We start from the raw sequence: 22238 nt of genomic DNA on the forward strand, positions 1-22238 counted from the left end.
TACCGTTTAACAGATGTTCAACCTACGTATGTTAAACAAACATATGTGCCGTTATTCAGTGTTTTTTTGGGGGGGACCTTACACCCCCCCCCCCACAACTTTTTATTTTGTTGTAAGGGGGGGGGGGTGTAAGGTCCCCCCCAAAAAAACACTGAATAACAGCACATATGTTTGTTCTACACACATTCTACATATGCTTTTTTATTTATTTATTTTTTTACAGTAGTTACATAGCAAGAATAAAGTCATTTGATATTTTGATATACATGACATATAGAGAGATAGTACGTATACATTATAAATAGTGTTTTCATTCAAAACTATTATTAGAACATGAACTTTTAAATGCACCCCTCATTCAGTGTTTCCTCTTTGACTTGTTTAGCCTAAAGACACTATCCAGGGGGGTTGCTTGATACCTACAGCACGCTTGATCATGAAAACCAATGGAGGACACATTCTTTCAGACAAGGAGAAATGGGGCAAAACAGCTTGATGGGGTTCTGATCTGTCAGTCAGCCTCTAAACGAGAGTGTGGACCATAGAGTTGGATAGAGGGCACACTTGCCACAAAGCCTTTTGTATGTAGCATGGACAGCACAATTGAATGCATTCATCATTTCACTGGGTGGGACTTCTAATATTATAACGAGGGTCACACAATTCCACCCAGGTCACCAAGATGGATCAGCCAATAGATTATAATCCCGAGCAAACATTGGGTGGGCTTTCTTTCCAACTCTATGGTGTGGAAGTGAAAAGGCTCACCTTGTTGTTCGTTCTGAAGACACAACCTCAGCTCCTGTACAGTGGCCCGGTCCATAGCAGCCTGGACACGCAACACATCCAGCTCCTCCTCTAGGTTAGTCCTACCACCACACACATCAAAAAACAACACTTAAAACACAACGTTTTTCATCAAGACTTTAGTGACAGGAAGGGCCGTTTCTGTGTCAGACTTGCCCTCCTCTTCTCTCAACACACCTGGACCCAAGGAAAGGGAACATCTTGTTACATTCCTGTAAATGCCACTTCTAATTCCACATTACAATCATTGACTGTATGTGACGACTCCATTTTACTTTTAACCTGACAACCGTGGCATCAAATCCTCCTCTACGATACCGAGATGATTAATATGAAGAGGAAGACTAGCTAATTAAGGCTGGATTTAATTCATGTGGAAATCAAAGTGACAAGAAACATGAAACCCAGGTACAATGTGTGTGTGTGTGACGTGTGTATGAGCCCAATTAACTCTCTGCGATTAGCTTGATTCCCACTAAAGGCTATGAAGAGGAAAGGAGCCAGGCTCGAGACTCTTGCACTTTCAAGTTATTATTAGGACCCAAAAAGAAGTCTGCGGAGGACGCGGGTATAGGTCCCGCTGAGACCGTCGCACCTGAAAACACACCCCTCGTTCCCCGCCCCTTCCCTCCACAGTCCCAAGCATCCGGGGAGATGGCGAAACCAGAGAGAGAAGCACTGTCTGTGTGAACTACTGTTACTGTTCCAGTGGCATCACTCAACCTGATTTTATTTTCTTGACTGACTGGTGGCTGTTATAATACAGGTTCAACTAGGAGCATGGAACAGTCCAGTAATGAAACCTTACACACCTCCAGACCAGCGCCATGTGAGTGCTAGTGAGGTCGTGTCAGCTTGGACCCTGGTTCTGTTAGTAAACACACATGGTGACGGCCTTCTAGTGTTCTGTTCTGTACTGTTCCGTCCATTCCGCTCTGTTCCGTTCTTCCTCCAATGATGTGTTCACTTACATAAACATGGACTGCTGAATGTTCTTCCCGGTCGTTGGCAGTAAAATGTGAGTAGTTCTGGGTTAGGGGGCAGGTTAGTTAGCAGGCTTGAGGTGAGTGAAATGGCTCAGGGTTCACCACAGTAACACGGTGCGACTCCAAGGCCTAGCTTCCAGTTGTATTAGTCCTATGTACAGGACACACATGGTTTACACTGTCTAACTAAACACTTGCAGGTTCCTTCTGGACAATAAGATATAATAACAGATGAATGGGCTCACGTACCCACAGTGTAAATAAGTCCACTATTGACCCTCTCTGGGGGGTGAGACAGAGAGAAGGCAGATGGACACGTGTCGCTGCTTCACTATAGATCTTCCTCTGTAAATGAGCTGCAGTCGATGCAGGTTCCAGCTCCCAGCACTGCCCCAGGAATACCATTATGTATCCATACATCCCGTTAATGGGACAAATTAACTCAACTCTGCCGCGTGTGGAACGGCCCAATCCCTTCTAATGTTTCTCCTTTATGCCTTGTCCGATGCCGGGACGTATCGACGTGACACCCAAGTTCATATAGAAGACACTCTGTTTTGTTGAAGGATGAACATGTTTCTCTCAGTGATGCCGGATTAGATTCCAGACGGGGTTTTGTTTTGTGTCCGGGGACCTTCTGGTTGCCCACCATGACACCCTAGTAAAAAAACAGTATATATAGGAGACATATTAAACATATCTAATACATGAATGAGGTCAGAGTGTGGCCCAATACGCCACACAGAAGGCACATTCCCTTGAAGGCGGCTACCGGTAGATGACTGTCCTTAGGTCCTAAAAAGACATCATAGGTGACAGTACTACGAGGCACTCTAAGCAAACCTTGTCTTATTCCTCAACCCAACTAGATCACCTTCTACTGTATCTGCTCTCCCTCTCAACCAAACATTTACCTCACATCTCCAGCGCGGTGAGCTGTGGCGTTCGGCCTCTGGGCTGCGGTGTGAACACAGCTTTATTAGCCCTCAATCCAGCAGCCAGTACTGGAGGTCTCTTCAGACCCAACAGTTGTTCAATTAAAATACAGACCCAAGGCCCGATGCAAACTCCTGTTTTTTTTGTCAACTGCATATAATTGTTTTATGAGAGGTTGCTAACTCCCAACTCCCTCCCGTTCGGTTCGCCCCCTTCTCCGTTTCCCTCTCCCCCTCGCTTCATAGGCTTGTGTGATTCCTTAGTGTGAATGCATCCATTTGAATAACAGATGTTTATTTGCAGTCTATTTGGTTCCCTGGGGTGAAGGGGGAGCGTGGCCCTCTCTAGAGGGATGAGAGGCTGGTTGGATGTTAGATATATCTTCGAATAAATACATAAGGAAGAGGGGATAACACCAGGGTTGCCTGAGGAGTGTCTGTATCTATCAGCCCGCCACACACAGGAGAACGGCTCAGAGTAAAATGAGTAGAAACAACAGCTAACCCCCCTGTTGTTCTGAGATCAGATACATAATGTGCTACTCTTAGCTATAGAACAGTGGTGGGGAAAATCATGCCACTAAAATCTACGGAAGTCAATATTTCGCGGTGCTTGAATAAACGCATTCAAGGTGCATTTCCTATAGCAGTAATTCATTGCTCCTCTCTACATTACAATATCCTCTTCTGGGCTTCACCACTGATATTTCCGGCGTCCACAATAGCACCCTATTCCCTATATAGGGAACTACTTTTGGCCGTGTGAATAGGATGCCATTTCAGATGCAGCCATTGACTTCTGTTTCCTGGTCAAACAGACATGCGTAAGGACACACTTGATCCACTACAGTGGCCCTCCAGAACACTACTGATAGGTAGACTTTAATCATCCAAAAACAGATGCTTTCCTGTCCAACCCTTGACAGCGTCATAGAACAATGTTTGTGGTCAATCACACATCCTGTTCTCTCTTTTTCCCTTTTCTCTTCTGTTCAAATAAAGCCAGCAAATCCATCTCCAATTCCCTCCTAACGCCTCGCCTGAGGTAGAATACAAACTCAGCAGGCTTGAAAGCGGGGGGAACACTTTCACCTCCACTAGCATCAAAATGAAAGAAAACAGACGGAACAGATGCGTTGGTCTTGGTAATGACGGCTCTGTGTTGTACGTCTCTGTTACGCTGTTTGTTAAAACCCGTCTCTCCTGGAATACTGTAGTAGCATCGGAGCCAGCCGAGCCCTGAGCCATCTATTCCAAGTCATTTGATCTTTTCTCTACCTGTGTTCCTCTAGAGTAGACTAACAGAGCTTAGAGCACACACCGCCAGCTCCGACCCACCGGGGATCACAGAGCAGTACATCGTCTTTTGACCGCTGTGCTTTTCACGCGCCAGGCCTTCCCTCCATCCCACTCTCTCCCATTTCATGCTTGGCACATAAAAACATAGAAAAGAGAAAGAGTGAGTGAGAGAGAGAGAGAGAGAGAGAGAGAGAGAGAGAGAGAGAGAGAGAGAGAGAGAGAGAGGGGTAAAAAAAAAAAAGTTCTATGACTAGAGAGGAGAGCATGTCAGTACCCCCTGAAGAAGAGGTGAGGAAAGACATCATTTTGAGTCAGAGGGGAATTCCCCTCTCTCTGCAGCTTTAAGCCCAGAAAGGCAAGAGTCTGTCTGTGTGTCCATACCAAATTACACCCTATTCCCTATTAAGTGCACTATGTTTGACCAGGGCCCATAGGGCTCTGGTCAAATATAGTGCACTATATAAGGTATAGGATGCCATTTGGGACACAGCCTGTGTCTAGTACGGACGGGGAGGGAGGACGGATAAGCCTCCGCTGTCAGCAGTAAAGTGTTGTAGTTCATACAGCTCTCTGTTCTCGTGGCCACAGGCCATAATGCAACAACAACAGTGAAGCAGTGAGTCACTGAGCGGAGCCGGAGCGCGCCTCTCCCTCCTCAGCCACGGGGCATTGATACGGGAGGTAAATAGGCCTCCATGTTCAGGCACTGCTGGGGTGGACTAGTGAGAACGGTCCAGGAGATCCATTGTGCCCGCCGCGTTAAAATACCAGATTTCAGATTTCAGACCCTAAGAACAGTATTTTTGTTAAGTACGATCTCTTCTGATGATGGCATCTGTCATTACAACATACAAATACCACAAAAAGTAGACTGAACCCTGCTGTGTTTGTACTACTGTTCAGTGTGTAGCGTTATGACATCTGTTGGCATGTCGTAAAGTGACATAACACACAGTATCTGACTAAACAGGTAGATATCACTGTATATATACTTTCCAGCTTGGTCCTGTGAAATGTGCTTATTATCTATATGTTGACGTTTCACAGCACAGCTTTAGTTCCCATGCCGTCTGAGCGTGGGCTGGCCGCGGTGCAATCCAGAGAGCAGGCAGGCTAGGGCTTGCCTCATAATTACCCAGTAAGTGTGCAGCAAAGTTTCAAAGAATAATTCATTTAGCAAATAATGAATAAAGGAGGCACTTTGGTGGTCGGTTATCAAAACAAACATAAAACATTCTGTCTTCTTTGTGTGTGTGTGTGTGTGTGTGTGTGTGTGTGTGTGTGTGTGTGTGTGTGTGTGTGTGTGTGTGTGTGTGTGTGTGTGTGTGTGTGTGTGTGTGTGTGTGTGTGTGTGTGTGTGTGTGTGTGTGTGTGTGTGTGTGTGTGTGTGTGTGTGTGTGTGTGTGTGTGTGTCCCTCCCCCTAACACTCCCTGGTCCGGGGGGGACAAAATACACTCATTACTTCTAATACATTTTAGCAATCAAGATGAAAGGAGAGAGAAAATACATGGCAGAGAGAAAGAGAGAGAGCAGACAACCCGGGTAAACTTTATTAAACTTCATTAGAGTCAAACGTCTCCACCACGTCTGTAATGGTCACTCTCAGTAGAGGGGGCTTCTTCACCACTCCGTTCTTCCTACAAATCATCTCAAAGGCTTTTTATCCAACAGTAATAGCTGCCTAATTTATGCCTTGATGTCGACTGAGTGTACCGTCTTCAGTGTGAGGGCACCGCCTGCCGTGGAGCGCGCCGCGTAGCCAGTGTTTAGTCTGTTTACGAGGGCCTAAATAACCCCTCCCTTTCACCCACAGACCACTAACAACAATTAACGAGCGGCGGACAACCAGAGGACTGCCAGAGACAGAACCATAATGATGGGAGATAAAAATGAACCCATGGCGAATCAACACTCCTCGCCCAACCCGCTCCCGCCCCGCCTCTCCTCCACCAACGACAAAGAGGACAATCTGAATGCCTGGCCGGCGCTCCTCCTCTCCTCCACCAACGACAAAGAGGACAATCTGAATGCCTGGCCGGCGCCCCTCCTCTCCTCCACCAACGACAAAGAGGACAATCTGAATGCCTGGCCGGCGCCCCTCCTCTCCTCCACCAACGACAAAGAGGACAATCTGAATGCCTGGCCGGCGCCCCTCCTCTCCTCCACCAACGACAAAGAGGACAATCTGAATGCCTGGCCGGCGCTCCTCCTCTCCTCCACCAACGACAAAGAGGACAATCTGAATGCCTGGCCGGCGTCCCTCCTCTCCTCCACCAACGACAAAGAGGACAATCTGAATGCCTGGCCGGCGCTCCTCCTCTCCTCCACCAACGACAAAGAGGACAATCTGAATGCCTGGCCGGCGCTCCGGCGGCTTTCTTCTTTATTTGCTAATTCGCAATTGAAGTAATTGAGATCATTCTCCTCCAGAGTGCGCTTCGTGTTTGAGAGTCCATATTTGAAACGGGGGGTTTTTGTCTGAGGAGAACAACAATTGATGATTAAATAAAGGAGAGAGAGAGAAAGATTTCCTGCTGACTGCCTAATTTGATATCAAACCGATGGTAAAGTGGTCCCAATGGAAAATGTCAAGTCTTCTCTCAGGACCACTTCAAACGTGGGAGGGTAAATATGCCTGTTTTAGGGCTATCAGGAGAGTCAGGGGAGTCTATAGACCTCGACACAAGAAACCAAGGGCAAGCCCAGTTTATACATTGAAACAGTGATCAGAGTGTGATTACAAATAAATCTATGATCTGTCTGATATAAACACAACGACAACAAAGGAAACAAACAATGCTATGACAGAGGGAATTTACACTACCGATGTGACTATGCACACTGACTGGACTCTACCCACACATACTTACACAGACACTCCAACACACTGACTGGACTCTACCCACACATACTTACACAGACACTCCAACACACTGACTGGACTCTACCCACACATACTTACACAGACACTCCAACACACTGACTGGACTCTACCCACACATACTTACACAGACACTCCAACACACACTGGACTCTACCCACACATACTTACACAGACACTCCAACACACTGACTGGACTCTACCCACACATACTTACACAGACACTCCAACACACTCACTGGACTCTACCCACACATACTTACACAGACACTCCAACACACTGACTGGACTCTACCCACACATACTTACACAGACACTCCAAACACTGACTGGACTCTACCCACACTCTACAGACACTCCAACACACACTGACACTCCAACACACTCCAACACACTGACTGGACTCTACCCACACATACTTACACAGACACTCCAACACACTGACTGGACTCTACCACACATACTTACACAGACACTCCAACACACTGACTGGACTCTACCCACACATACTTACACAGACACTCCAACACACTGACTGGACTCTACCCACACATACTTACACAGACACTCCAACACACTGACTGGACTCTACCCACACATACTTACACAGACACTCCAACACACTGACTGGACTCTACCCACACATACTTACACAGACACTCCAACACACTGACTGGACTCTACCCACACATACTTACACAGACACTCCAACACACTGACTGGACTCTACCCACACATACTTACACAGACACTCCAACACACTGACTGGACTCTACCCACACATACTTACACAGACACTCCAACACACTCACTGGACTCTACCCACACATACTTACACAGACACTCCAACACACTGACTGGACTCTACCCACACATACTTACACAGACACTCCAACACACTGACTGGACTCTACCCACACATACTTACACAGACACTCCAACACACTGACTGGACTCTACCCACACATACTTACACAGACACTCCAACACACTCACTGGACTCTACCCACACATACTTACACAGACACTCCAACACACTGACTGGACTCTACCCACACATACTTACACAGACACTCCAACACACTGACTGGACTCTACCCACACATACTTACACAGACACTCCAACACACTCACTGGACTCTACCCACACATACTTACACAGACACTCCAACACACTGACTGGACTCTACCCACACATACTTACACAGACACTCCAACACACTGACTGGACTCTACCCACACATACTTACACAGACACTCCAACACACTGACTGGACTACCCACACATACTTACACAGACACTCCAACACACACTGGACTCTACCCACACACTTGAACTCTACCCACACATACACACAGACACTCCAACACACACTGGACTCTACCCACACATACTTCCAACACACTGACACTCCAACTCACACACATACTTACACAGACACTCCAACACACACATACACACGCTCACACATACTTACACTGAACCTCCAACACACACATACACACGCTCACACATACTTACACTGAACCTCCAACACACACATACACACGCTCACACATACTTACACGGACACTCCAACACACACATACACACTGCTCACACATACTTACACAGACACTCCAACACACACATACACACGCTCACACATACTTACACTGAACCTCCAACACACACATACACACGCTCACACATACTTACACTGACACTCCAACACACACAAACAAAACACATGCACATTGACGGCACACACACATAGCTGCAGTTTATTATGTAACCTGATTGCCTAGTCACTTTGACCCTACCTACATGTACATTGCACGGTAATGAATTGCACGGTAAAGTCAACATCGTATTCTATATGTGGGAGATGTGACCAACACAGTTTGATTTGAGATAACAAGTTAAATAGAATACTTCCCTGACTAGATCCATATTATTTATTCATTAGGACAAAGGGAAATGTCTAACATAAATGCAGGCGTTTAATCTAATGCTGGAGATCATGGTACTTCTAATGATGTCAGGGGAGACGCTAGTCCGCCTTCACTTAAATCACCTAAACACACAGGTCTTGATAATACCCAGCAAGTTCAAGGGTATGAAGTTGAGTTCTTAAGCACTCTGTGCCTGATTGCATCCATGATCATTTCCATTGCAGGGAGCCAGTGGGAGAGAGATTAAAGTACCATAGTGGACCTGCAGCTGGTTCACCTTCCTTAACGGCCTCACCTCCACTAAAGGAACTAGAGGATCCAATAATTGGAGTGTTGCTGAGTTGAGAGCAACACTACAGGGACCCGGACGCAGGGAATACACACTACACAAGCACACTCATTTTGGCAACAAATGGTTGATTGGACCACAAGCCTCTTTTATAAGTGCCTGTTTGGATGGGGGGAGCAATGATGAAACATCTGTACACAGCAGCTCAGGACAGAACGAGAGAGAGAGAGTGAGAGACCAAAAGACACAGAGAGAGACTGTAGCCCGAGAGAGAGAGACAGAGAGAGAGACAGAGAGAGAGACAGAGAGAGAGACAGAGAGAGAGCGAGAGAGATACTTCAGCCCGAGAGAGACAGAGACAGAGACAGAGAGAGAGACTTCAGCCTGAGAGAGAAAGAGAGAAAGAGAGAGACAGAGATTGAACAAACTACAGGACATAATGCAAACCCTCCAACCCAAAAAGGCCTATGGTGTTAATGGTATCCTAAATGGAATTATAAAATATACAGACCACAGATTCCAATTGGCTATACTTAAACTCTTTAACATCATCCTCAGCTCTGGCATCTTCCCCAATATTTGGAACCAAGGACTGATCACCCCCATCCACAAAAGCGGAGACGAATTTGACCCCAATAACTACCAGGGGATATGCATCAACAGCAACCTTGAGAAATTCTCTGCATTATCATTAACAGCAGACTCGTACATTTCCTCACCGAAAACAATGTTCAGAGCAAAGGTCAAATTGTCTTTTTACCAAATGACTGTTCGACAGACCACGTATTCACCCTGCAAACCCTAATTAACAACCAAACAAACCAACAGAGGGCAGTGCCTACGGCCCCAAGCTTCCATCCAGGACCTCTATACCAGGCGGTGTCAGAGGAAGGCCCTAAATATTGTCAAAGACTCCAGCCACCCTAGTCATAGACTGTTCTACCTGCCACCGCACAGCAAATAGCTTCTACCCCCAAGCCATAAAACTCCTGAACAGCTAATAAAATGGCTAGCCAGACTATTTGCATTGCCCCCCACCCCCTTCTACGCTGCTGCTACTCTCTGTTATTATCTATGCATAGTCACTTTAATAACTCTACCTACATATATTACCTCAATTACCTCGACTAACCAGTGCCTCCGCACATTGCCTCTTTACCGATACCCCCTGTATAGCCTCGCTATTGTTATTTTAATTATTTGTTACTTTTTTATAGGTATTTTCTTAAAACTGCATTGTTGGTTAAGGGCTTGTAAGTTCAAAATAGCTTTTGACTCAATTTGGCTTGAGGGTCTGCTATACAAATTGATGGAAAGTGGTGTTGGGGGAAAAACATACGACATTATAAAATCCATGTACACAAACAGCAAGTGTGCAGTTAAAATTGGCAAAAAACACATTTCTTTCCTCAGGGCCGTTGGGTGAGACAGGGATGCAGCTTAAGCCCCACCCTCTTTAACATATATATCAAAGAATTGTCGAGGGCACGAGAACAGTCTGCAACACCCGGCCTCATCCTACTAGAATCTAAAGTCAAATGTCTACTGTTTGCTAATGATCTGGTGCTCTGTCCCCAACCAAGGAGGGCCAACAGCGGCACCTAGATCTTCTGCACAGATTCTGTCAGACCTGGGCCCTGAAATAACATTTCAGCAAGACAAAAATAATGGTGTTCCAAAAAAGTCCAGTTGTCAGGACCACGAATACAAATTCCATCTGGACACCGTTGTCCTAGAGCACAAGAAAACAATACATACCTTGACCTAAACATCAGCGACACAAGTAACTTCCACAAAGCTGTGAACGATCTGAGAGACAAGGCAAGAAGGGCCTTCTATACCATCAAAAGGAACATAAAATTCAACATACCATTTAGGATCTGGCTAAAAATACTTGAGTCAGTTATAGAACCCATTGCCCTTTATGGTTGTGAGGTCTGGGGTCTGCTCACCAACCAAGAATTCACAAAATGGGACAAACACCAAATTGAGACTCTGCATACAGAATTCTGCAAAAATATCCTATGTGTACAACGTAGAACACCAAATAATGCATGCAGAGCAGAATGAGGCCGATACCCACTAATTATCAAAATCCAGAAAAGAGCCGTTAAAATCTACAACCACCAAAAAGGAAGCGATTCCCAAACCTTCCATAACAAAGCCCTCACCTACAGAGAGATGAACCTGGAGTCCCCTAAGCAAGCTGGTCCTGGGGCTCTGTTCACAAACACAAACACACCCCACAGAGCCCCAGGACAGCAACACAATTAGACCCAACTAAATCATGAGAAAACAAAGAGATAATTACTTGGCACATTGGAAAGCATTTACAAAAAAAAACAGAGCAAACTAGAATGCTATTTGGCCCTAAACAGACAGTAAACAGTGGCAGAATACCTGACCACTGTGACTGACCCAAACTGAAGGAAAGCTTTGACTATGTACAGACTCAGTGAGCATAGCCTTGCTATTGAGAAAGGTTGCCATAGGCAGACCTGGCTCTCAAGAGAATGTCTGTAGGTGCACATTGCCCACAAAATGAGGTGGAAACTGAGCTGCATGTCCTAACCTCCTGCCAAATTAATTACCATATTAGAGACACATATTTCCCTCAGATTACACAGATCCATAAAGAATTCGAAACCAAATCCAATGTTGATAAACTTCCATAGATACTGGGTGAAAGACTGTGCCATCACAGCAGTAAGATTTGTGACCTGTTACCACAAGAAAAGGGCAACCAGTGAAGAACAAACACCATTGTAAATACAACCTATATTTATGTTTATTTATTTTCCCTTTTTTACTTTAACTATTTGCACATAATATAACTTTTGATATGTCTATTGTTTTGGAACATTTGTGAGTATAATGTTTACTGTTCAGTTTGATTGTTTTTTCCCACGAGAGAGAGAGAGAGGAGAGAGAGAGAGAGAGAGAGAGAGAGAGAGAGAGAGAGAGAGAGAGAGAGAGAGAGAGAGAGAGAGAGAGAGAGAGAGAGAGAGAGAGAGAGAGGAGAGAGGTGAGAGAGAGAGAGAGAGAGAGAGAGAGGAGAGAGAGAGAGATAGGAGAGAGGAGAGAGAGAGAGAGAGAGAGAGAGAGAGAGAGAGAGAGAGAGAGAGAGAGAGAGAGAGAGAGAGAGAGAGAGAGAGAGAGAGAGAGAGAGAGAGAGAGAGAGAGAGAGAGAGAGAGAGAGAGAGAGAGAGAGAGAGAGAGAGAGAGAGAGAGAGAGAGAGAGAGAGAGAGAGAGAGAGAGAGAGAGAGAGAGAGAGAGAGAGAGAGAGAGAGAGAGAGAGAGAGAGAGAGAGAGAGAGAGAGAGAGAGAGAGAGAGAGAGAGAGAGAGAGAGAGAGAGAGAGAGAGAGAGAGAGAGAGAGGTGAGAGAATATCCTTTAAGCATCTAAACATCCTAACAGCATCCTTCGTTGGACTGTTATTGGGCCCAAACTCCTCCTCCTACCTCCAGCCAGGAGATAATTAGCCATTAGCAAATCATAGCTAACACTTACGAGGAGGCGCAACCTTCACAAGCACAATCATCTTAATATGGACGGCAGAATGGCAAACTGCCACTTATTATTGGGCCTTGCAGAAGCACTAGATGTCTACGTTCCAAATGGACCCCTATTCCCTATATAGTGCACTGCTTTTGACCAGTGCCGGGCCCACAGTGGTCTGGTCAAAAGATGTCCACTATTTGGGGAATAGGGTGCCATTTTGGGATACATCCGAAGTTTAGGGCTGGGGGTGTGTGTTGGTCTAGTTATTGCACCAACACGGCTCCCATCTCCTTAATTGTTGGCTATCAACAGTAATTTACATCGCCGGAGCCGCCAAACAGCTTGATATAGAAGCCCAGCCTAATTGCACCGTGTATGCTTCGTTTCTTGCCCCCCCTCTTCCCCTGCCCTCCCACACACCCGCCTTCCCAAACACTCCCAATAGATATAAAGGGAGATGGGGTGAGGAGCGTGGGTTTGGGGAGAGGAGAGGAGGGGAGTGGGGAAGGTGGTCGGACGGACGGTGTGCCTGCTGCTTGCTTTTGCACACTGAGCCGTCTAATGGTCGTCGGGGCTGTTGCTGGGGCCAGGATCAAAGCATGGCGGTTCTGTGTGTGTGTGTGTGTGTGTGTGTGGGGGGGGGGGGGGGGGGGGGGGGGGGTGTCGTTTTTCGAAACCACGAGTTAGAGACCTTCGCCAAGTTTACTTTGGGCCTTGGCGTGGGCGCTGGGGTAGCAAGTGCCTGGCTGGGTTGACGGGGATCAGCACTAACCCCGGAGGACAGGGGCTGCACAGCCTGAAAGGGAACGGGAGGTTTCCCGCACTCCCTCGTGCTGCTCGCAGGTCAGTTGCAAGGACCGGGTAGGATGTTGCAGCCGCTTGCCCGGCCGGGAGGATCCTTAGCGGGCAGCGGCGGCTGGAGCTGTGGCGGCTGTATGCCTGGTCTGTAATTAGCTCGGACAGCTCTGGCTCAGAGAAAGAGAGAGAGAGAGAGAGGCAGCCGGGCTAGATCATAATGAGATCATCTGGGATTAGGAGGACCGGACAGGAGGAGGAGAGGGGAAGAGGAGGAGAGGGGAGGAGGAGGAGGAGAGGGGAGGAGGAGGAGAGGGGAGGAGGAGGACGGGGAGAGGAGGAGGAGACGGGGCAGAGTATGGAACGGCCTCAGCCTGCTACAGCACCACACAAACGGGTAGAGTAGGGAACGGGGCAGAGTAGGGAACGGGGCAGAGTATGGAACGGGCTAGAGTAGGGAACGGGGTAGAGTAGGGAACGGGGTAGAGTAGGGAACGGGGCAGAGTAGGGAACAGGGCAGAGTAGGGAACGGGGCAGAGTAGGGAACGGGCTAGAGTAGGGAACGGGGCAGAGTAGGGAACGGGGCAGAGTAGGGAACGGGCTAGAGTAGGGAACGGGGTAGAGTATGGAACGGGGTAGAGTAGGGAACGGGCTAGAGTAGGGAACGGGCTAGAGTAGGGAACGGGGTAGAGTAGGGAACGGGGTAGAGTAGGGAACGGGGCAGAGTATGGAACGGGGTAGAGTATGGAACGGGCTAGAGTAGGGAACGGGGTAGAGTAGGGAACGGGGTAGAGTAGGGAACGGGGCAGAGTATGGAACGGGGTAGAGTAGGGAACGGGGTAGAGTAGGGAACGGGGTAGAGTAGGGAATGCGAAGAGTAGGGTAGGGACGGGCTAGAGTAGGGAACGGGGTAGAGTAGGGAATGGGGTAGAGTAGGGTAGGTAACGGGGTATAGTAGGGAACGGGGTAGAGTAGGGAACGGGGTAGAGTAGGGTAGGGAACGGGGTAGAGTAGGGTAGGGAATGGGGTAGAGTAGGGTAGGGAACAGGGTAGAGTAGGGTAGGGAACGGGGTAGAGTAGGGTAGGGAACGGGGTAGAGTAGGGTAGGGAACAGGGTAGAGTAGGGTAGGGAACGGGGTAGAGTAGGGTAGGGAACGGGGTAGAGTAGGGTAGGGACGGGCTAGAGTAGGGAACGGGGTAGAGTAGGGAATGGGGTAGAGTAGGGTAGGGAACGGGGTATAGTAGGGAATGGGGTAGAGTAGGGAATGGGGTAGAGTAGGGTAGGGAACGGGGTAGAGTAGGGTAGGGAATGGGGTAGAGTAGGGTAGGGAACAGGGTAGAGTAGGGTAGGGAACGGGGTAGAGTAGGGTAGGGAACGGGGTAGAGTAGGGTAGGGAACGGGGGAGCGGACAGAGGACTGGCTGGTCAGTGGTTGGTTGAGCCTGGTCTGGGCTGTACAGCAGCATGAGTCCTGGCAGAGTGGTAGGGAGCCGCAGTCAGAGGCCCTAATGAAGAACAACACCTCCAACAGCCCTGGTAATTAACACAATCCCTGTCCCCCACCTTTTTCTCTCTCTCCCTCTCGTTACACCTCTATTGTCAGAGGTTCAGTACCAGTTCAGTGCACGGACAACATGTCCCCATAATACTCAACTGTCTGTTTACGTTCTTCGGTAGCTCTCCTTTACCAAACACATTCACATTGCCACAGATCAGAGAACAGAACAGTCCAGTGAGGTATTTGATATAATTAATAGGTAATCAAATCAAATCAAATCAAATTTATTTGTCACATACACATGGTTAGCAGATGTTAATGCGAGTGTAGCGAAATGCTTGTGCTTCTAGTTCCGACAATGCAGTGATAACCAACAAGTAATCTAACTAACAATTCCAAAACTACTGTCTTATACACAGGTAGTGGTGATGAAGTGGTGATCATACCCCAGAGCTGCAACTAACAGACCTGCCCGTCCCCACGTTCGTTGCAAAAAAGTGTAAGGTAAAATTATTTTAATGAACAAATGTTTTGCTGTCCGCTGAGTAGAATGATAAAAATATATATGACGTGGAACATGGAACTGTTGCCAGATTAAAACAATCTATTTCTAACTATCATTAGAAACAACACGAAATTGAAGACGCTTCACAAAGACACTGCCAGAGCACACCGATAATGTGATATTTTTTTCTCCAACCAACAAAATCTTCGGTCCGGCAATTTTCCAAATGAGAGACGGGGCTAATGATCTAGTGTTGGAACCTGCTGGCTGGAAATAATGAGGAGGGGAGACGGACGCTGTGAAGTTCAGAAGGGCGTGCTCAAAGTTTAACACCGACAAACTGCGGGGGAGAGGTCGAGAGGTCAGACAGAGGTGAGGGTGTGTGTGTGTAAAACGTGTGTGTGTGTAACGGTGTGCATGTGTGCAAATGACAATACTCTGTATCAGCAAGCAATCAGGCCAACTGAGGAGGTATAGAGACAGAGAGAGCGAGAGACGGAGAGATACAGAGAGAGAGACAGAGAGATACAGAGAGAGAGAGAGAGAGAGAGAGAAAGAGAGACGGAGAGAGACAAGAGAGAGAAAGAGAGAGAGACGGAGAGAGAGAGAAAGAGAGAGAAAGAGAGAGAGAGAGAGAGAGAGAGACAGAGAGAGACAAGAGAGAGAAGAGCGAGAGAGACAAGAGAGAGAAAGAAAGAGAGCGAGAGAGAGGAGTGGGACTTACTTGTGTGTAGTGAGCTTCTTGTTGAGGTGTTTGAAGTAGGCCAGCTCGTTCCACACCGTATCGCTGTTCTCCTGGCGGAGCTGCCACGGCTCTGCCCGCTGCTGGGCCCTGCCCCTGGGCCTGCACACACACACACACACACACACACACACACACACACACACACACACACACACACACACACACACACACACACACACACACACACACACACACACACACACACACACACACACACACACACACACACACACACACACACACACACACACACACACACACACACACACACACACACACACACACACACACAAACCCAGGGGAGAACAGTTAGTATCATACCTAGCAGCCTATGGTCAATTCACATGGGGAGAACTGTTGTTATTTAGACATTTATAGCCGTATTCAAATGAGTGGCCTTGACTTTGATACTTCAGTGGCAAATCAAGTGCACACACACAGTTGGTGTTAGTTAAATCCCAGGGCAGTGCCCGAGTGGCTAGGCTGAGGAGTGCAGAGGATTCCCAGTGTGCCGTGTAAATGTAAATAATGGCTAAAACACACCCAAACCAGGCAATTCTAACACACACACACACGTCACTTATGAATACTTAATGACACTTATACACGGCAGCGTGGCAGACACACACCCACCACCTATTTCCCCTCGGCCCCCCAGTATCCTCCACATCAATCAATCCCAGCCTACCCACCCTCCCATCACCATTCAACTCCAATCAGTCCTTCATTTCAACACTTCTGGTGCAAAGACACAGAGACAAAAAACATCTAATAAAGAAGAAAATGAGAGAACGCATTTTCTCTCTCTCTCTCTCTCTCTCTCTCTCTCTCTCTCTCTCTCTCTCTCTCTCTCTCTCTCTCTCTCTCTCTCTCTCTCTCTCTCTCTCTCTCTCTCTCTCTCTCTCTCTCTCTCTCTCTCTCTCTCTCTCTCTCTCTCTCTCTCTCTCTCTCTCTCTCTCTCTCTCTCTCTCTAATTTTCAATTAATCAAAGAAGGAAGGAAATGGATTCCTTGGTAGGTGAAACCAGGGTTTTATCTGTATGGTCCAGGGTTTCTTTCCCGTGGTCATTATGGGCTATGTAGACGCCGCTCTGCCACTAATACCAGTTAAGACCTGTTCCTGGGAGTGGGAAGGCAACGGGAGGAACAGAACATTTTTTTTTCATTTGATACCGCTAATGCCCCTGTGAGCAATTTGGAGCCCTTTAACTTGTGGTACGGTGCCGACTGTGCGGTGATGTAGTGTGTCTGAGTTGTCCTGTGATCCCCGGGCTTCTTTCCCCGAGAGCAAAGACTCTCTCTCTCTCTGATACAGAGAGATCACTGGAACTTCCCACAACAAAACTTAGACACTGAGGAGTGTTCTATATGTATTCTAATGGTGAGTGGGGAGAGTATTGCGATGCAAAGTGCATTTCTCTACACTGTGTGTTGTATGCATGAGCGAGCCCCTACAGCCTGCCGTCCTGTGGATCTGACCAGACAGACCTGCTACCAGGGATATGGATGGAACGCTCATCTTGTCTGCTCCTTTAAGCAATATCGTAATTGAGGTAGCCTAGCAGTTAAGAGCGTTGGGCCAGTAACAGAAAGGTTGCTGGTTCGAATCCTCAAGCCAACTAGGTGAAAAATCTGTCGATGTGCCCTTGAGCAATGCACTTAACCTTAATTACTCCTGTAAGCTGCTCTGGATAAGAGCATTTGCTAAAAGACTAAAGGGTAAATATGTAAATGATTCACACTGTCTTCTGATAGGCCGAGAAGAGCGTTTAGATCTTCAGGGAGTGCCAAGGAGGCAGCGACTAGGAGTCCATTTTGGATCCAGCACCAGTCCAGCCCTCAGTGCTTCCCCCCAGCAGTCAACTAGTTTCCGTTATTAAGCAGCGAGGAAACAGAAATGGGAGAGCACTTTATTCACAGAGAAGACTCTCTGGCTAATTGCTTTTAATTCGAGGGGAATCTGTTTACGGGCGCAACTTTGATCAGACTGCAGACGTTTTAATAACCTTTCATTTATTTACTCATCCCATCATCCCAGTCTGATTAAAACTTTCTTCTCTCTAATATAAATAAGAAGTTGGGTTTTTTCTGCTCTTTTATTCTGTTTGGGCGCGTCTGGTGGTAATCATGAATGACAGTGCTGTTTCTCCGGAGTGGCCCAGCCCGGCCATGTGTCGGCTGCATGCTGATGAGGATAGAGAGAGTCCAGGGCCTGCAGCTGTGCTCTGATTCGCTGGTAGTTACCCTACTTCCTACTTCCTGTTCCAGTGTCCACAACACCCACACACACTGGCTGTCTGAAATGGAACGATATTCTCAAAATAGTGCACTACTTTTAACCAGAGCCTGAACTATAGGGAATAGGGTGCCATTTGTGAAACAGCCACTGCACATCAACCCAGACCCATAGAGCACCAATAATAACTGAGTCACTCAATAAGTCACTCTCCTGGAGAGAGAAACAAGAGGAGTGTGAGGGTGGCAACAGCAACATGCTGAAAAGGAAGCACAAACTAATGCTACTAATGCTAATGGTTTCACCTGTCATAATGGGGGGGGTCTATTCAATTTAAACTCCAGAACAGAATAAGAGGCAGGTAGAGGTGGTCTTCAGTCTAACACACAAAGGGAGGGCATAAAAGAAGCCCCTCCCCCTCCCCACCCCCACCACTTTCCCCGAAAACAATCAACACAGCGTGGAGGCAACTGGGAAATCCCTAACAAGCCCAAAATGCAATGAGAGTCGACGTTTTCCCCCCTGACTTGTTAGGCCTGATTCCACAGCTCTAACAGGGGTAGTGTTTAAGTGCTTTCTCCATTGTCTCCCCGTTCAGACTGGCATTACCCCCACTGGGTTTGGGACTATTTAAGGATGGATATGAGGGGTTAACCCATCCAAGTGAATGCCAACGATCATAAGGCTGAGGGGCTGCCTGGGTGGCGCCATCAAAGGCTGAGGATGAAAAGGGCAAAGCTGCATATCGTGTCAATTCTGTCTCCTGTCAAATGATGATGCCAATATGCAGGTGACAGGTCAGTCTGATGGCGTACTGGTTGATTGTGTCTTATGAGTCACCAATTCCCTGTTTGCAACAAAACTGCTTTATAACATTTAAAATTGTACCTTTTTAATATGACTTATTGCCACAAGAGGTTACAAACTGAGAAAAATATCAGACAGACCTTTTTTTCCCCTGCTAGCAAAGTGTGCCCTCGTTTTCATCAAGATCCTCCTACAACAAGGAGACAACCACACACACCACACTTTCTTGATAACCTGCTAAAATGTACAGACGGGCACAAATGGTGTTGTTTCCAAGTGATGCTCTCTTCTCTCTTCGTTCTCTGTCTGTCACACGCTCTCTCTGTCTGCCTGTCTTTGTTCCGTGCTGCGCTGAGCTGCTCCTAGCCGAACGGCGGGGAGGTGGTGGATGGTGAATACCCGCGCGCTCTACTTTCACACGGCCTCACGTTGCAGCCGCTGTTTTCTTTAATTAACCCGGGGAGAAAACAGCTGACAGGGTCAACACGTCGGTCCCGTGTGGATACCAACCCCACATACGCTTCCATTAGTTAGTGTTTTAAAAGGTTCTCCTCGCTGCCTGAAGCTTTGGGGGAGGAAGTCAGAAAGAGGGAGAACGTGTGTGTGTCACGTTAATGACATTTGCCGCCACGTTGCCCTCTTTGTGTGAAAACCCCGTGGTTTTAATCTAGATCAAACCAAGGGGATCGGAAGAGGAAATCACCCCCTCTCCACCTCGTCCCCCGTCCCTCCCCAGGAGTTTCTCAGACACCCTGTCCCCTCTATAACGGACACCTTCAGCCTCCTGCCCTCAAGTCCTAATTGATGCCAGGGGAAGGAGAGAGAGAGACAGAGAGAGAAACAAAGACACGCACAGCGACTCAAACGCTAAGCAACGAAATTGATTCGCTTAAAACCCGTGAAGCTTTTTCAAAGGTAAAGGTGTAATCCTCCCACACAGTAGGTCAGGTGATGACATGTAACATAAAGAGTAAAGGTCATGGGAGTATTTGAGAGAGTTTCAGTTGGGTTCTGATGTGTTCCAGAGGGTTCAGAAGGGCTTAACTAAAGAAAGAGGAGTTACGTGCCTTTAAACACTCCCCAAGGCAAGTTCATATTAACTGCAGGCTAAAGGGAACGGATTGCGACATGGTTTGAGCTGATAAATTCCAGGATTTTTTAGAAAGTCTGTGCTGGCTTGGTTACACATACCTAATAGTTCCTGGAATAATGTGAAAAGACAGAGCACGTCTCTGGTCGGCACCACTATGTGGAAGTGTGTCACCTGCCACTCTATACCAGAACGTCAGTCTGCCGCTGAGTGGAAGTGTGTCACTTGCCACTCTATACCAGAACGTCAGTCTGCCGCTGAGTGGAAGTGTGTCACCTGCCACTCTATACCAGAACGTCAGTCTGCCGCTGTGTGGAAGTGTGTCACCTGCCACTCTATACCAGAACGTCAGTCTGCCGCTGTGTGGAAGTGTGTCACCTGCCACTCTATACCAGAACGTCAGTCTGCCGCTGTGTGGAAGTGTGTCACCTGCCACTCTACACCAGAACGTCAGTCTGCCGCTGGGTGGAAGTGTGTCACCTGCCACTCTATACCAGAACGTCAGTCTGCCGCTGTGTGGAAGTGTGTCACCTGCCACTCTATACCAGAACGTCAGTCTGCCGCTGGGTGGAAGTGTGTCACCTGCCACTCTATACCAGAACGTCAGTCTGCCGCTGGGTGGAAGTGTCACCTGCCACTCTAAACCAGAACGTCGGTCTGCCGCTGGGTGGAAGTGTGTCACCTGCCACTCTATACCAGAACGTCAGTCTGCCGCTGGGTGGAAGTGTGTCAACTGCCACTCTACACCAGAACGTCGGTCTGCCGCTGGGTGGAAGTGTCACCTGCTACTCTACACCAGAACGTCGGTCTGCCTCAGGGTAGAAGTGTGTCACCTGCCACTCTACACCAGAACGTCAGTCTGCCGCTGGGTGGAAGTATGTCACCTGCCACTCTATACCAGAACGTCAGTCTGCCGCTGGGTGGAAGTGTGTCAACTGCCACTCTACACCAGAACGTCAGTCTGCCGCTGGGTGGAAGTGTCACCTGCTACTCTACACCAGAACGTCGGTCTGCCTCAGGGTAGAAGTGTGTCACCTGCAACTCTACACCAGAACGTCAGGCTGCCGCTGAGAGGAAGTATGTCACCTGCCACTCTATACCAGAACGTCGGTCTGCCTCAGGGTAGAAGTGTGTCACCTGCCACTCTACACCAGAACGTCGGTCTGCCTCTGGGTAGAATTGTGTCACCTGCCACTATACACCAGAACGTCGGTCTGCCTCTGGGTGGAAGTATGTCACCTGCCACTCTACACCAGAACGTCGGTCTGAGGCTGGGTGGAAGTGTGTCACCTGCCACTCTACACCAGAACGTTGGTCTGCCGCTGGGTGGAAGTGGTACCATAGAAATAGAATTCTAGTAGAGTAGAATATTGAATTCTACTTCTAGTAGGGTACTCACCGGCCCTGTGCGTCCTCCACCTCTCGGAGCTGGTCTTTGACCGTCCGGTAGTTGGTCTGGACGAGACGCAGGCGCTCGTGGCGTTTCTCATGGGCCCTCCGCAGCTCCTCGTTCTCGTCCGTCTGCCGGCCAGAGACATACAGGAGGTTACGTTACACAATGTGGCCACTTCACACATGCACTGCACAGGGAAATCAAATGATGTCACTGAAATGTGAAACCGGTCGGGGGTTGGGAGTGATGACAAATCTGAAATGATAGAATGACTTAAATCTTACATTGAGAGCAGTGTATTTCCAAAAGATAGAAAATGTACCTAGAAACAGTGTAAATAATTTAATTACTGACAGTGTCAGTCTAGTACGGAACTGTACACCAGTGGAGGCTGGCAGGAGGAGCTATAGGAGGATGGGATCATTGTAATGGCTGGTATGGAATAAATGGAACGATATCAAACACATGGAAACATTGTTTGACTCTGGCCCCTTCATTCCTTTCCAGCCATTACAATGAGTCCTCCTGTAGCTCG

The 22238-nt window shown here is 47.8% G+C and overlaps 1 protein-coding gene across 4 annotated transcripts in view; it reads right to left on the reverse strand.

The window, feature by feature from the left end:
* Window positions 1-22238, reverse strand: part of cntln (centlein, centrosomal protein) — a 127893-nt gene that overhangs the window by 63011 nt on the left and 42644 nt on the right. For 3 of the 4 annotated variants that reach the window (XM_046327133.1, XM_046327131.1, XM_046327132.1), the window contains 3 exons: window positions 21710-21831; window positions 16158-16277; window positions 769-869 (listed from right to left, as the gene is read on the reverse strand). In XM_046327133.1, coding sequence (XP_046183089.1) covers window positions 769-869; window positions 16158-16277; window positions 21710-21831 — 343 coding nt within the window. Of the gene's footprint in view, window positions 1-768; window positions 870-16157; window positions 16278-21709; window positions 21832-22238 lie in introns of those variants that run through there. The other variant, XM_046327130.1, reaches the window with a different exon arrangement.

Source organism: Oncorhynchus gorbuscha, linkage group LG24 (genome assembly GCF_021184085.1).
Source record: "Oncorhynchus gorbuscha isolate QuinsamMale2020 ecotype Even-year linkage group LG24, OgorEven_v1.0, whole genome shotgun sequence".
NCBI classification, from domain to species: domain Eukaryota; kingdom Metazoa; phylum Chordata; class Actinopteri; order Salmoniformes; family Salmonidae; genus Oncorhynchus; species Oncorhynchus gorbuscha.